We start from the raw sequence: 14,061 nt of genomic DNA, 5'->3' as shown, positions 1-14,061 counted from the left end.
TGTCTGTCTAGGCCAAACTTTTAAAACTGCTCCAACTCAATAAATATGCCTGTTGTTTCACATCAAGTTCTGGACAATACCTCTAAGACAAAATTGCTTAGGAGTGATAAATAAACTCCCGGCTCTGTTCTTTGAACCAGAAACACCAAAACATTGATAGTTTGTCCCTTACCTATGACCCATCACTCCTCATTAGACATAGGCAACTACCAATTAGAGCATTCGAATTGGGTAAAGCAATTGTCTGGAAGCACTTAACCGCGGTGTGTTTTATATTTGGTTGAGGGTTATTTGTTCTTCTTCCAGTTTAATACTAATATAATAATCAAAAGGTGAAGGTCACAGTGGCTTAAAGAAGGTTTACGTTGTTATTGAACATATCTTAAGATCAGCTTGAGGGAATGTTTTTAAAATTGGATACAAACATTTACTTGGACTCGAAGATGAACTGATGAGTTGTTGGTACTGGAGGTCAAATCAAGTCTTTGTGATAAATCAGGACTGCCCATAGGGAATGTCATTGCATCTAGCTTACCTTTGACCTCTCAAAACACATGGTTTACCTTGTACATGTAATATCTCAGGAACACCTCATGGGTATTGTTTCAAATTTGATAAAATATGTTCACTTGGACTCACACATTAATTGATTCGATTTTGGTTGTCAAAAGGCGAGGTCACAGTGGCCTCATAAAACATGTTTTTGCCCTCTTGAATGTAATACCTCCAGACTGCCTTGAGTGAATTTTTTAACTTTATCACTTGTCACTTTGACTCAAAGATGTAGTGATTACATTTCAGTGGTCAAAGGTAAAGGTCACAGTGACCTTAAATGAATCTGGAAAACAAATTATGTTGAGGGAAACTGCACTAGCTGGTTAGAGGTGTACAACTGTGTAGCAGCAGTGCAGTATTTGTTGATATTTGTAAGATGAACGTTTTCGCTCTCAAAAGTAGCTGTCTTGCTTTAACTAATGTTCATTCTTCTGCTTGAAATACTTTGATGAGTTAGGATTAGATTTACATTTCTTTCTTTGCTCTGTCAGTGCTGGTGTCGGGCGGACAGGCTGCCTCATTGTGATTGAAGCCATGCTGGATAGGATGAAATATGAGAAGTCCGTGGACATTTATGGTCATGTAACGTGTATGCGAGCTCAGAGGAACTACATGGTGCAGACAGAGGAGCAGTACATATTCATCCACGAGGCCCTGCTAGAGGCTGCAATATGTGGCAATACAGAAGTCCCTGCACGCAGCCTCTATGCCCACATCCAGAAGCTCACCCACACCCCCCCTGGAGAGACCGTCACCACCATGGAACTGGAGTTCAAGGTACCTTTTGCTTGTCGTGTTTTTCGTTCAACAGATAATATTCTGTCCGTGCCATGTTGTGGGAAAGTATAACAAAAGATCTGATCTTAGAACAGGTGTCATTGGAATGTGTAGCAGTAACTTGGGAAACAACATCATCATGAAATAACATCATTTTGTACTTTTCTGTCATTTAAATAAAGAATAGAAGTTGAAACTTTTCTAAAGTTTATGTAAACTAATCACAAAAGTCAGAAATTGAGAGCAGGCTGTTTGACTGCATTATGTAGTGGAAGCTAGGGAAGATGAGTGATTTCCATCTTCAGCTTGTGTAACAGAGATGAATTCTTTGAGAGCTTAACCTCTGAGCTCCCGATGTTACATTAGCAACAAAAAAGAAAAACACACTTAGTAGGGATTCAAAAAGTTCTCTTCTCCTTAGTGGGTCATGCTTATGTAGCAGCTTGTCTACTTCATCTCACAGTAAAAATGGGTGGATCTCTTTCGACTTGTATTCACAATGACTTTTAACACACCACAGCATCAGACGTGTTTTTGATGTCAGAGAATAAAGAAAATGAACTTACAGTGCATAATTGTTATGCATCAATAAGTGTCAACATCCTATGCCTTTTAACAACCTTGTTCACCAACTGATTGTATTAGCACTTTAAATTAGTTGAGGCAGATAGCAGAGACTGATCAGGTGTCCGCTGAACATCAGAGACAGATGAATCTTCCGCTCTGTCTCCTCAGAAACTAGCCAACTCAAAAGCACATACCTCAAGATTAATCAGTGCCAACCTACCATGTAACAAGTTCAAGACCCGGCTGGCGAACATCATGCCTTTTGAGTCCACCCGCGTCTGCCTACAGCCAATAAGAGGGGTGGAGGGCTCAGACTACATCAACGGCAGCTTCATCGATGGATACAAGTGAGTACTAGTATTTTAAAAAGGTGAGCTGAAAGAAATGTGAACCACAATGCAGAATGGGAAACACTGGGCCACACAAAGGTGACGGTTTATAGGGCAACTGTCTGTGGATGGTTGAACTACTGCCAAACAGAATATGTTGGGGCAGCTCCAGCACTAATGTGTGAAGAGGTGAACCTGTTCTCTGGCAGCTGACACAGTCCAGGGTTTCACTGCCTCCAATCCTTTTATATCAATCTATCAGTTGTCAAATACAAATTGGTCTCATTGCAGGCCTGTTAACTTTCACCTTGCTTTCTCTCATCTTAACATACAGTTTAGAAAAGATGACAAGCCATAGAAATTAACTGATGACTTCAGTGTTTCTACTTTTTCACTCAAAATGTATCAATGTATACCTTTGTGTCCTTTAATCAGTGAAAATATTACAGATAAAGGTACAATTTACATATGTCTCTTCGAAGGAGTAGTTCAACATTTGTAATTACCATACTATAATTCCTCACAACCTCCTCTAGCACTAATTAAAAGAGGGTGAATCTGCTATTCCTTTAAAGTGCACAGTGAGGAGTAGGACAGTTTAAGGTGAGGGGCAGAGACATGATAAGGATGATTAGTGGAGGTGTCCTGTGACCCCTCAGTGTATCAACTGGAGTCAACTCAGTGCCTGTCCATGATGATGCAAAATCTAAAGAACTCCCTTCTTATACAATGTATTATCTTTTATACCTCTCCCTATAGAGGAGCCTATTAAAATGTGCAACTGTGACACTGTTGATTGTTTTTTACGTGACTGAAGGAATATTTTTTCTTTATTCACTCATCTATGAACGTGTGTATTCTTCTTCTTTAGTCTGGCTATTGTTCCAATTGGTTATTCCTTTATACGAATGATGTAAAGCATCAATTGGTGATCAAAGTGAAAGTGAGTGCACCTGAAATGTGGCTTTCAGTCCTTCAGGAAAATTGTGTTCACAGAGCTACAGTAAGTATAGTGGGTCAGAGTTGAAGTAAGCACTTTCTTGAATAGATGACTAATGACTTGTACTGCTCCGGAGGGAAAACCCTTTTTGCTTTTGCCCTTCTCACAGACACATATAAGACAGACATGTCCTTTAATCAGACTTTTATCTTCCTTTTCAGTATGATACTTTATATATTTGTTGGCTTGATTGCACAGAGGTCACTAATGATGCAATTCTCATATTCAACCTTACACATCTGAACTTAAACAAACGTAGGCAGGGTCCTCTGCTGTTGGCCAGTTTCTCCCTTATCATTCCACAGTGCTTAGGCACAAGTAGCAGAACAACCAGGTGCTGCAGCTCCAATAACATACAGCAGCAGCTTTGCTTCCTAAATTTACGTTTGCTTGTTGTTTTATGCTGTTCAAATAACATCCATAGGACAGGGGCTGACAGACAAACAACAGTTCCTCCAGTCATCCCCAGCAAACACAAATCACGAGCATTTCATGTCACTTGAGTCACTGAGGCACAAAGGTTGGAGAGGATAACCTGAGCCGTGTGCTGCATGGCTCACCACTGCTACCTAGTGGTAGTGTCCTTTGCATTCTCCAGTGGAGAACCTTTTTAACAGTGGTGTTAAAAAGGCTCTGTGCTAAAGCAATCCAATTCAAATATAAGTGCAACAGCTAACTCATCAAATCTATTGTTGAGGTTGCATAAAATTTAATTAAAAACACCTGATAGCTACATTCAACAGTTATGGTATGTCATTAAAGCTATTTAAATGGGATGTGGCGTAGAGTAACTCCTGCTGCTTGTGCGCGTGTGTTTGTTGTTGGGAAATGGCAATAAATGCAGCCTGGCAAATTTGGCAACCACCAAACAGAATATTTCTGTGAACTCATGTCACACAGAAAGTCTCCAGTTGTGCTGGACAGATAATGTCTGGACCTGATTCTCTTGTCCTGGAGAAAACAGCTTTTGAAAGTTAAAAATAATTAAAATGAAATAGTTAAAAAATGTAAGCTTTTTTATAATATGGACATAAGCATCATTCATCTGCCATAACCTGTATTTTTGTTACAGTATGATGTCAAGCTGCAACCACCACTTGGGCTGAAAAGGAAGAAAGCTTAAATTAAATTCAAATAAGAGCAGTGCTGCTGAATCCTGAGGAGTAATCAAAGACTCTGTTCCAATTTGCAGGCAGCAGAAAGCATACATGGCCACCCAGGGTCCGTTAGCTGAGACCACAGAGGACTTTTGGAGAATGTTGTGGGAACACAACTCCACCATTGTAGTGATGCTCACCAAGCTTCGTGAGATGGGAAGGGTAAAATATCACAGTCACACCTTACACCTGTCATTGAGTGAGAACCGATATCACATAAAAATTGACAAAAATTGAAGCCTGAAATTTTATCAATACATTAAATGTACTGGTTTTATAAATGTCATTATTTTCTTGCATTCGCCACTTTTGGCTTTTGTTTGCACATACACTTTTACTATGAATACTCAAAGCTTCACAGTACAGTTTAACCATCCACACATTATAAATAAGAGGCATATATGAAAATTGGCTAAACAAATACCATTTTATTGATGATTGATAACATGAGCATGTTGTCACACAAATATGCTCAATTCATCATCCCTGAATGTATCATGTACACATTATTACATACATTTGCAGTGTACAAAGTCCTTCATAAATATGTAAAGAAATGGAAAGCAGCAGTAAAGACATATATTAGTACTTCTTCCATCACTCCATGTCCATCATGTCAGCAGTCACATTAAGCCAAGTAGTGTCAGAGCACCACAATCAACCATCTGCTTGTCACTTTATATTACATGCAGGAAAGAGATGAGAGCACACCACATGAGCCTGAGTCCAGTTTCTGAGTGGCTCTTAGTATATCATGTATTTATATCATTAGCTATAGCAAGGCCTTCTGCCATGTGTATTTACTGTACATCTCATTAAAGAAGTTAGTTCAGACCAAAATCTCCAATACATATTCCTTTTCCAATTTACATACTGTATGTAAATAACACATTTACTGCAAAACCATCTCACTTACTCATAGTTGGACTAAGTAAAATGGAAATCTGGCCTGGGGCCCCAAGCAAAGATTGGGGCCCCAGTTTAAAGTATTTCAAAATGTAATTTATAGAAAAATAATGACATAAATGCAGGACAAGTAATAAATGTTACTGCTGTGACAGTGTGCATACGCAATGACACAGAGTTTGGGGCCCCAACAGCTTATTTTTACAGGTTCATCTAAACTTGCCCTCACTTCTTTTGTACCTGAACAACTGTTCCTTCCACAACATGAATCTGTTGCCTTGTCTTACAGTCTTCTTTTATGTCCTGCTTAAATGCACCATGTCGGGATTTGTCTTCTCTGTTCATTCTTTAGGAAAAGTGCCATCAGTACTGGCCTGCCGAGCACTCTGCGCGCTACCAGTACTTTGTTGTGGACCCAATGGCTGAGTACAACATGCCTCAGTACATCCTGAGAGAGTTCAAAGTCACAGATGCCAGGGTAAGTTCACCTCAGGAAGGCTTTGTTGTTGTTCCATCACGCACTGTCAGAAATTTGGCTTCAGCTAAGCTAACTTTACCTGGAAAAGAAATTGACGCCACTGAGGCCATTATTTTAGAATCTGCTAGCAGAGTGACACTTTCATTGCATGCCAAGATTCCTTTTTTCTTCTGTGTATTTAGCATGTTATCATTTGGGCTGTGTGTTATCACACATCTGTTGATAGACTATTTATTTATTTCTAAGATATGATTTAAAAATTCTTATTAAACAGTACCAATTGTGAAAGAGAGCACCACAGTAGCAAGGTTGGAAATCTGCATCATATGGAATACTGACAGCTCACTTCATATAAATAAGAAATATGAAAAGGGGAAAAGTTAATGGCTCTGGACCCAAAGTCTCTTGCAAAAGTGGATTATCCCTGCAAGCGTTATTATACCATACACCAATAGAGGAGGGTCTGTAATTTACAGAGCCAATAAGTCACAAATCTGAAGGCAGCCCCATAATTCATTGAAATAGGACAGAGTCCCACGGCACCATTATTGTCTTGGTGACATGTAAATTATCGTTCCCACTCACACACCCACAGCTGTGCTCTGGGCTCCCAAGAAACACTTGGCGTCAACACCTCCTGCCCCCACAACACGCTACACATCCTTACTGGACCAGCAGTAGAGAGAAGGAGAGAGAGGGAGAGTGTTACCAGTGGTGTCCCTAAATAATTCCCCCCCCCCCCATGTTATATACGCAACGCCCTTCTCATGGGATAGACGGCTCATTGGAGAGACGGTGAGATGATGGTGGGGGGTGGTCCAAGGCAATGTAGCGAGACTATGACGTATTTTTCGCTTGTAATCCCATTCGATAAACTCTAGCGTATCGTTTCTGACATAGAGGAACCAAACAAATCGCGGGAGTGTTTTTTTTCCAGAGTTTTTGGGACGGTAGACATGCGAGATACCCAAATTAACGTGTAGAAGCATTACAAAAGTGGAATTTTCAGAATATGTCCCCTTTAAGCAATTATAGGTGGAAGGATATTACAATGTTTTTACGTAATAGTAGCAAATAAGGAGTATAGCAAATATATTATAATTTACTTTGGTTAACTTACAGGATATACAAGAAATGTATAATTAAACTACTTTTTCACTTTGAGACAGTACAATACAGTCTTCATAATAAAGTGGGCCATAAAAAGATCAATGCTGAAGAATCAATGTCAAAGGTTCACTGCACATTTTAGGGCAGGTTTTATGTAGTTCCATGAATCTAGTGTCTCCTTGGATACATGGTTTGGTTATTTATTGTATAATAGGTAGTGAGGAACATTGTAAAGGTAAATGCAATAAAAAAAAAATCGTTCTTTTGTGTTGTCAGTTTTATTATATACAGAATATGATGTGAAATTGTACCCGCTTTATCGTATTTGACAATTAAAACCCAGTCTGAATATTAAAATGATGGTTAACAGTATAGTAAAACTTTATTAATCTCACACTGGTCTCTGCCGCATATAACAGGAGGGGGCTCTAGACTTGTGTTTGAGTTATTTACAGTGTCTGTGTCCTGTATGTTTGCCAGGATGGACAGTCAAGGACAATCAGGCAGTTCCAGTTCACTGGCTGGCCAGAGCAAGGAGTGCCAAAAACTGGGGAGGGATTCATTGACTTTATCGGCCAGGTCCATAAAACTAAGGAGCAGTTTGGACAAGACGGACCAATCACTGTTCATTGCAGGTAACTGTGTGTGTGTGTGTGTGTGTGTGTGTGTGTGTGTGTGTGTTTTTGTGTGTCCTTGATTTAGAGAGCGACAGAGAGCAACAGGAGTGAATTTCTGTAAGCATGAAAAAGAATGAACATTATTATTGTTCATTACAATCATCGATTCCCAGCACAAAATAAAAACAAAGTTATAAATTCACTATTGTTATTATGATCATATAATTATGTGCATGTATTTCTATGTGTAAGGCTTTGTAAAATCCATCTCCTTATTCCATATCCCTTGTGTTTTGCGTTAATTCCTTTCAAATAGCAATTTTGAACACATATAATCAGATTCAGTGCAAAGCAGCTATTGATGTCATTAACTGTCAGACTCCTGTTCTCTTATTGACCTGTTTCAGATTTACATCTTATAGTTGACCTTTAAGTGAATGTGTGTGACACTTTAATTTCGGTTGAGTAACTCACCACGTCTCTTGTTTACATGCATATTATTAGCATATTTTATCTTGATTAGTAATTAAAAAGGACTTTGGAATATTGTATGATGTGTGCAGCCTTTTAGATTTGGTGAAAACTCTTGCAGCTGACATTTGGAAGCCTGATTGTAATTTTACTAAGTCCATTGCCGTAGTCAAATTTACTGGAGATAAAGCATGAATAGGTTTTGTGTGATACCCATTTTCTTTAAGGTGAGAGACAACCCTGAGTTGCTCATCTTTACTCCCAAACACAATTACTTTGGTTTTTTCTTTGTTGAGTTTTAGAAAATATTGATTGTTTTGGGGGAGAGAGACAATATAAATTTGATGAGAGAGCGAGTTAAATCTGAGTGTCGCCCGCATATCAAGGGTTAGCAAGTATATTGTTTTGAAGGTTCTTTCAAATGGAAGGAAGTATATTTAAATACTTTGTATTTACATCGGGAGCGGGTCCTCTCTGTGGATGCCGCCAAGTTTCTATGACAACTTAAGGCGACCACAGGTTCTCTTTCATGTTTGGAAGAGAGGTTAGGTGAGGGGTGTTCAGCTGCAGCACGCAACTTCACCACTATATGTCACTAAATTCTACACACTAAGCCTTTAACTAATTCACAAGTTGTTGGGCCCTTAAAAACACACTCTGGTTCCCTTTTCTCAAGTTCTCTGTCCCTGCAACCTTAACCCCTTGTAGACGAATGTCGCGAATTTGCATCAAACCCCATTCCGGTCTTAATACCTCAGAGGTGACGATTGTGCCTGATGGTGCAAATACTACACATACCAAGGAAGGTATTGGAAGCACTCTGCCACCATTTAGTGGTTGGAGTGGAAAATACATACTAGCCCCTATAGTTATTTGTAGGTATTAAACTCAGTGTTGCCACAGTTACTTTGAAAAAGTAACTGTGGCAACACACGTCCAGAGTCGCTGCCGTTGACCGCTGTACCCGTTCTCCTCCGACTTCCGCACTGTAGCTGGACACCGCCCCGTGGACCAAGAGAAAGAAAGCCCCCGCACCAGCGACGCCGTGAGGCGCAGCGGACAAGGACCTCCCCCCCCAAAAAAAACATTGAGGCGTGCCGCACACCAAGCCTCCGGCGGCGTGGAGAGGAGGGCAACGGGGCGACTGCTCCCCCAGCTGCGGCACGTGCCTGGCGGTTTAACCACAAATACCAAAATAGTAACGCTAAGTGACTTGGACAAATAACTTTAATCTGATTACTGGTTTGGAAATAGTCACGCGTTACTGAAAAAAGTGGTCAGATTAGAGTCATCACTGATTAAGCTGTATTTGAAATACTGTGATAATGGAACAGCAATGATTGTACAGAAACATATGTTGTAATTCAATTTCAATCAAAAGCAGCATCAAAAACATATCAGAGACTCTCATCTCTCATCTCTCATCGTCATCCGCTTATCCGGGGTCGGGTCGCGGGGGGAGCAGCTCAAGCAGGGGGCCCCAGACTTCCCTTTCCCGGGCCACATTGACCAGCTCTGACGGGGGGATCCCGAGGCGTTCCCAGGCCAGTGTTGAGATATAATCTCTCCACCTAGTCCTGGGTCTTCCCCGAGGTCTTGTACCCGCGATCTCGTCCTTTCGGTCATCACCCAGCCCTCATGACCATAGATGAGGATAGGAACAAAGATCGACCGGTAGATCGAGAGCTTTGCCTTGCGGCTCAGCTCTCTTTTCATTACAACGGTGCGGTAAAGCGAACGCAATACAGCCCCCGCTGCTCCGATTCTCCGGCCAATCTCATGCTCCATAGTACCCTCACTCGCGAACAAGACCCCGAGGTACTTGAACTCCTTCACTTGGGCTAAGGACTCATTTCCTACCTGGAGTAAGCAATCCATCGGTTTCCTGCTAAGAGTCATGGCCTCAGATTTAGCGGTGCTGATCCTCATCCCAGCCGCTTCACACTCGGCCGCCAGCCGATCCAGTGAGTGCTGAAGGTCACAAGCCGATGATCCAATGAGGACCACATCATCCGCAAAAAGCAGTGACGAGATCCTCAGACCACCGAACTGCAACCCCTCCCCACCACGACTACGCCTCGATATCCTGTCCATGTATATCACAAACAGGATTGGTGACAAGGCGCAGCCCTGGCGGAGACCAGCACCCACTGAGAACGAAACTGACTGGCTGCCGAGGATGCGAACACAGCTCTCGCTTTGGGAGTACAGAGATTGGATGGCCCTGAGGAGAGACCCCCTTACCCCATACTCCCGCAGCACCTCCCACAGTTTCTCCCGGGGGACCCGGTCATACGCCTTCTCCAGATCCATATCAGAGACTGTATATGCTATATTGAAATTAACAATCTCCACTTAATTTAGCAACTGTATGACACAATTTTTTTTTTTAATATATAATTGGAAATTATTTCAGGCAATAAGGGGTTAATAAATTACATATTTGTACTTGTATTGAGTTTGTTCTTTTGGGCAGGAGGTAGAGTGGGTCATTCACTTCTAGGGTTGCAAAATTCCGGGAATATTCAAAGTTTGAAACTTGCCATGGGAATTAACAGGAATGAACTGGAAATATTGTGGGAAATTTATACTAACTGTGTTTACCTTGTCATATACAGACATAAATATAAAAATTTTGTTTTGTCATAGGCGGATTTGAGCCCTGAGGAAACTTTGGGTACTTGACTATATGCTTCTACATCTTTGTGTAATTCTTAACATAGGTCTTTGCATAGTATTTGCAATGTACACAGCCTTTCCTTCTACATAGGCTGGGCTGAAATGTCTCCATACAGGAGATACAGTGGCATTGTTCTGTAGAATAAGATGAGAAAAAAGCTTGTACAAAAACACTAATGCAATGCCAGAGATATAAATAGTTGGCCCAACAATTGGAAAATAATTTAAAAATATTGTACGTTTGATGGATAAATGAATAGAAATAGGCTAGATGAACAGATAAACAATCCTAAATCAGCATGTTAATTAGAGAAGTGTTGTTCAAATATACAGCATTCACCATCCTACAACTGAATAGGTGGAACCGGTGCAATAGAGATAACCTCCATTATTAGCAACATGTAACCCATCACTTTAGAACATGCTCTGTTCATTGATGGCATGCTATGACCATCATAGCATGCCATTTTTTATAAACTCGACAAAGAATTAGTGAGGTTCCTGACCATTACCTGAACCTGGTTTAAACGAAATTGGATTAAAACTGCCTGCATATTGCTGGGACAGAAAGACAGATGGACAAACAGACAGATGTCACCAATTCCCATACACCCACCTGCTCTAGGAATAATAAGGACTTCATAATGATAAATAAGACCGATAAAAAGCTAAAATGTTTGCACAAAAAACTAGTCAATGGTAAATATGTGTAATGCTCAATATCTTAATAGTATTACGGGGCTACAGTGCTACTGAACAATCAACTTTGTAATAAGGGTCCAATTGTGTGCCAATTAGTGCTGGAGTTGGGCGGACCGGTGTGTTCATCACCCTGAGCATCATACTGGAGAGAATGAGGTACGAGGGAGTGGTCGACCTCTTCCAGACTGTCAAGATGCTCCGCACTCAGAGGCCAGCCATGGTGCAGACAGAGGTATGATATTCTGCTGCTGGAAAGCACGAGAAACATAACTTAACAACAAATGCAAGAGAACGTGTTAATAAAAAATGTGTCGGAATCAGAATGTCTCCCACTTACAATTTGACCAACTTATTATTTTCTTATTAGGACCAGTACCAGCTGTGCTACCGGGCTGCTCTGGAGTATCTGGGAAGCTTTGATCACTATGCAACATAACCCTCACCCAGAAGGAACTGGTGTCTCCTCTGAGCCATATTCACTCAGCTCCATCAGTCCCTTTCGCCTGATGTGGAGGTTACAGAGGACTGTGTCTGAGTGTCTGAGTGTATGAGTGTCTGAGTGTGTGAGTGTGTGAGTGTGTGAGTGAGTGTGAGTGTGTGAGTGTGTGCGTGCGTGCGTGCATGCGTGTGTGTGTGTGTGTGTTTTTTGGCATGAAACAAGGGAGAAGAAGAGAGGAAGCTGGACAACCTCCCGTGGACGTGTACCATGATTCTGCCACAGACCCAACACCAAAACCTCTCAGAATCCAACCCTGAATGACCTTTATCCATGCCTCATTTTCCTATCACTTCCTGATCCGCCTCTTCCCAATAGCAAAAATATGTTTCTGCTATTATCGTTTATATTCACAATTACTGTGTTGTTATTAATATTTAGAAATTATTTTGTAATCACTTACACTGGTTATTATATGTCTTTATCTTTCAATTATTTTTGTTAGCACTAAGAACATGTATTTTCAAGATGCTCAAAGTTATTAACACTGGAGAGCATATACTCACAGCTGCTTTTATTTTCTACCATAGATATGATAGTCAAATGTTATCATTGCTGCATTGGCCCTGTTCAGAGGAAAATGTGGCTTTGAATTCCTGTCTTGACGTCAAATCTATGATAATGGGGATAATTTGTCATAAACTCTTGACAATTCACAGCTGAACCACTACTGGTAGAAATATTCGAATGACTTTTTCAGCTGTCTGAAATCTGGAGAAAATAGAAATGTGAAGATGTGGCACAGCCCTTTTGTGAAAACAAAAGGGGTTAGGTTTTGAATTCCCAAGACCTCAATTTATGACAAGATGTTTTCTTATGAGAACCATTCAATGCTAAATCTAAATCACTCTGTTTTAGATGCTAAACCTTGATACATAAGGCTGACCTCATTCTACATATTTTTTCATTTTTGTCAACAAACAAAACAAATAAAACACAACCATCAGTGTCGATCAACCCAACTTTCTGATGTCGAAAATGCTTTCTGTGGCTCTCTGCGCCAAGCTATTCCTGTGGGGAAAATACACTTTAATTCTATATAGGGTTCAGTAATTTGCTGTAAAAGCTTGACATGGTTGGGAGAACAGTTCATTTGTTGGAGACTATTTTCAAAGCAAAGTAATTCACATTTGGTGCTGTAGTGAATATTTGAGGATGCAGGGTGGGTCAATGATGACTATGTGTTAATGGTAATGAAAAACATCTCATCCAATGCTATAGTGTATCTCACTAATAGTCTTTGGAAACAATGACTGACATTTTTCACCAGTTCACTTTATGTTTGAGTCAGGACTTGTTGACACATTCAGAATATTATCCAAATTTTCCTTAAAACAAATCCCCAATTTTGTTTGAAAAGATTGATGCCCCGATCTTAGAATTTCCATGTTTTTAAAACCACTTCAGTTCTCAATTACAAAGTTTTCACAGTGACTTTTGGATAAATGAACAATTTCAGCATCACTATTGGGTCATATGAAAATTTCACAATTTAAGTTTGAAGGTCAAACTCAGCAATAATCACAAGTATCTCAACCAAACTGAGATACTTGTGATTATTGCTGAGTTTGATGTTGCCCCATCACATCATGGGCCATATGTCTGCACCAAAAAACACGAAGGAGAGTGACTCTCATTTCGAATTTGCCCTCTCATCTCATGACTTTGCTTTTCTGTTTGCATACATGGCTTTACACAGACATGACACAAGCAATTTGGGTGGATCCCAGTTCAAGTTATATTACAGCTTATCCATTTTATCACTGTGGTGCAGAAAGAAAAACAACTAACTTAATGGTTGGATCTCTGACTTTACTGGATGAGATGACAATGTCAGATGGTTTTGGATGAAGTGAAGTCATGCAGAGGTCCTATCTGTTGTGTACATGCTCTGTTTTCTATTTGTTAATAAAAAGCTGAACAATTTCTTCAAAATGTTGTTGTTAATAAAGTTGAATAACTGGGTTTGTAATATAAAGGTTCTCTTTCACTTCTTATCTCTGTGACAATGTGGTGTTACTTTTAAGTCATTGGTTCCTGGAATGTCTGAAGTGATATGGGACTGTTAAAAGTTTGGGAACCCCTGCTTTAAGTGAAACTCAGTGGACCAGTGAGCCTGTTTGGTTTTTCTAGGAAAATGTGACAGTAAAAAGAAGAAAAAGCTGCATAATATATACATGCTCTCTTCCCCCTCCCCCTTTTGTTTTTCTATGGTTG

The 14,061-nt window shown here is 40.3% G+C and overlaps 1 protein-coding gene and 1 long non-coding RNA gene across 2 annotated transcripts in view; one reads left to right on the top strand and one right to left on the bottom strand.

The window, feature by feature from the left end:
* Positions 1-13,801, top strand: part of ptprfa (protein tyrosine phosphatase receptor type Fa) — a 242,174-nt gene extending 228,373 nt beyond the window's left edge. The window contains exons 28-34 of the mRNA XM_062395231.1: positions 1,047-1,332; positions 2,068-2,246; positions 4,421-4,547; positions 5,644-5,769; positions 7,360-7,514; positions 11,445-11,580; positions 11,716-13,801. Coding sequence (XP_062251215.1) covers positions 1,047-1,332; positions 2,068-2,246; positions 4,421-4,547; positions 5,644-5,769; positions 7,360-7,514; positions 11,445-11,580; positions 11,716-11,784 — 1,078 coding nt within the window. The 3' untranslated portion in view covers positions 11,785-13,801. The remainder of the gene's footprint in view (positions 1-1,046; positions 1,333-2,067; positions 2,247-4,420; positions 4,548-5,643; positions 5,770-7,359; positions 7,515-11,444; positions 11,581-11,715) is intronic.
* LOC133960548 (uncharacterized) overlaps positions 1-14,061 on the bottom strand; it is a 383,773-nt gene that overhangs the window by 80,596 nt on the left and 289,116 nt on the right. The gene's annotated exons all lie outside the window — the stretch shown is intronic.

Source organism: Platichthys flesus, chromosome 9 (assembly GCF_949316205.1).
Source record: "Platichthys flesus chromosome 9, fPlaFle2.1, whole genome shotgun sequence".
NCBI lineage: Eukaryota > Metazoa > Chordata > Actinopteri > Pleuronectiformes > Pleuronectidae > Platichthys > Platichthys flesus.
Note: the sequence above shows the minus strand (reverse complement) of the source record. Positions and strands in the feature narration are given on the sequence as shown.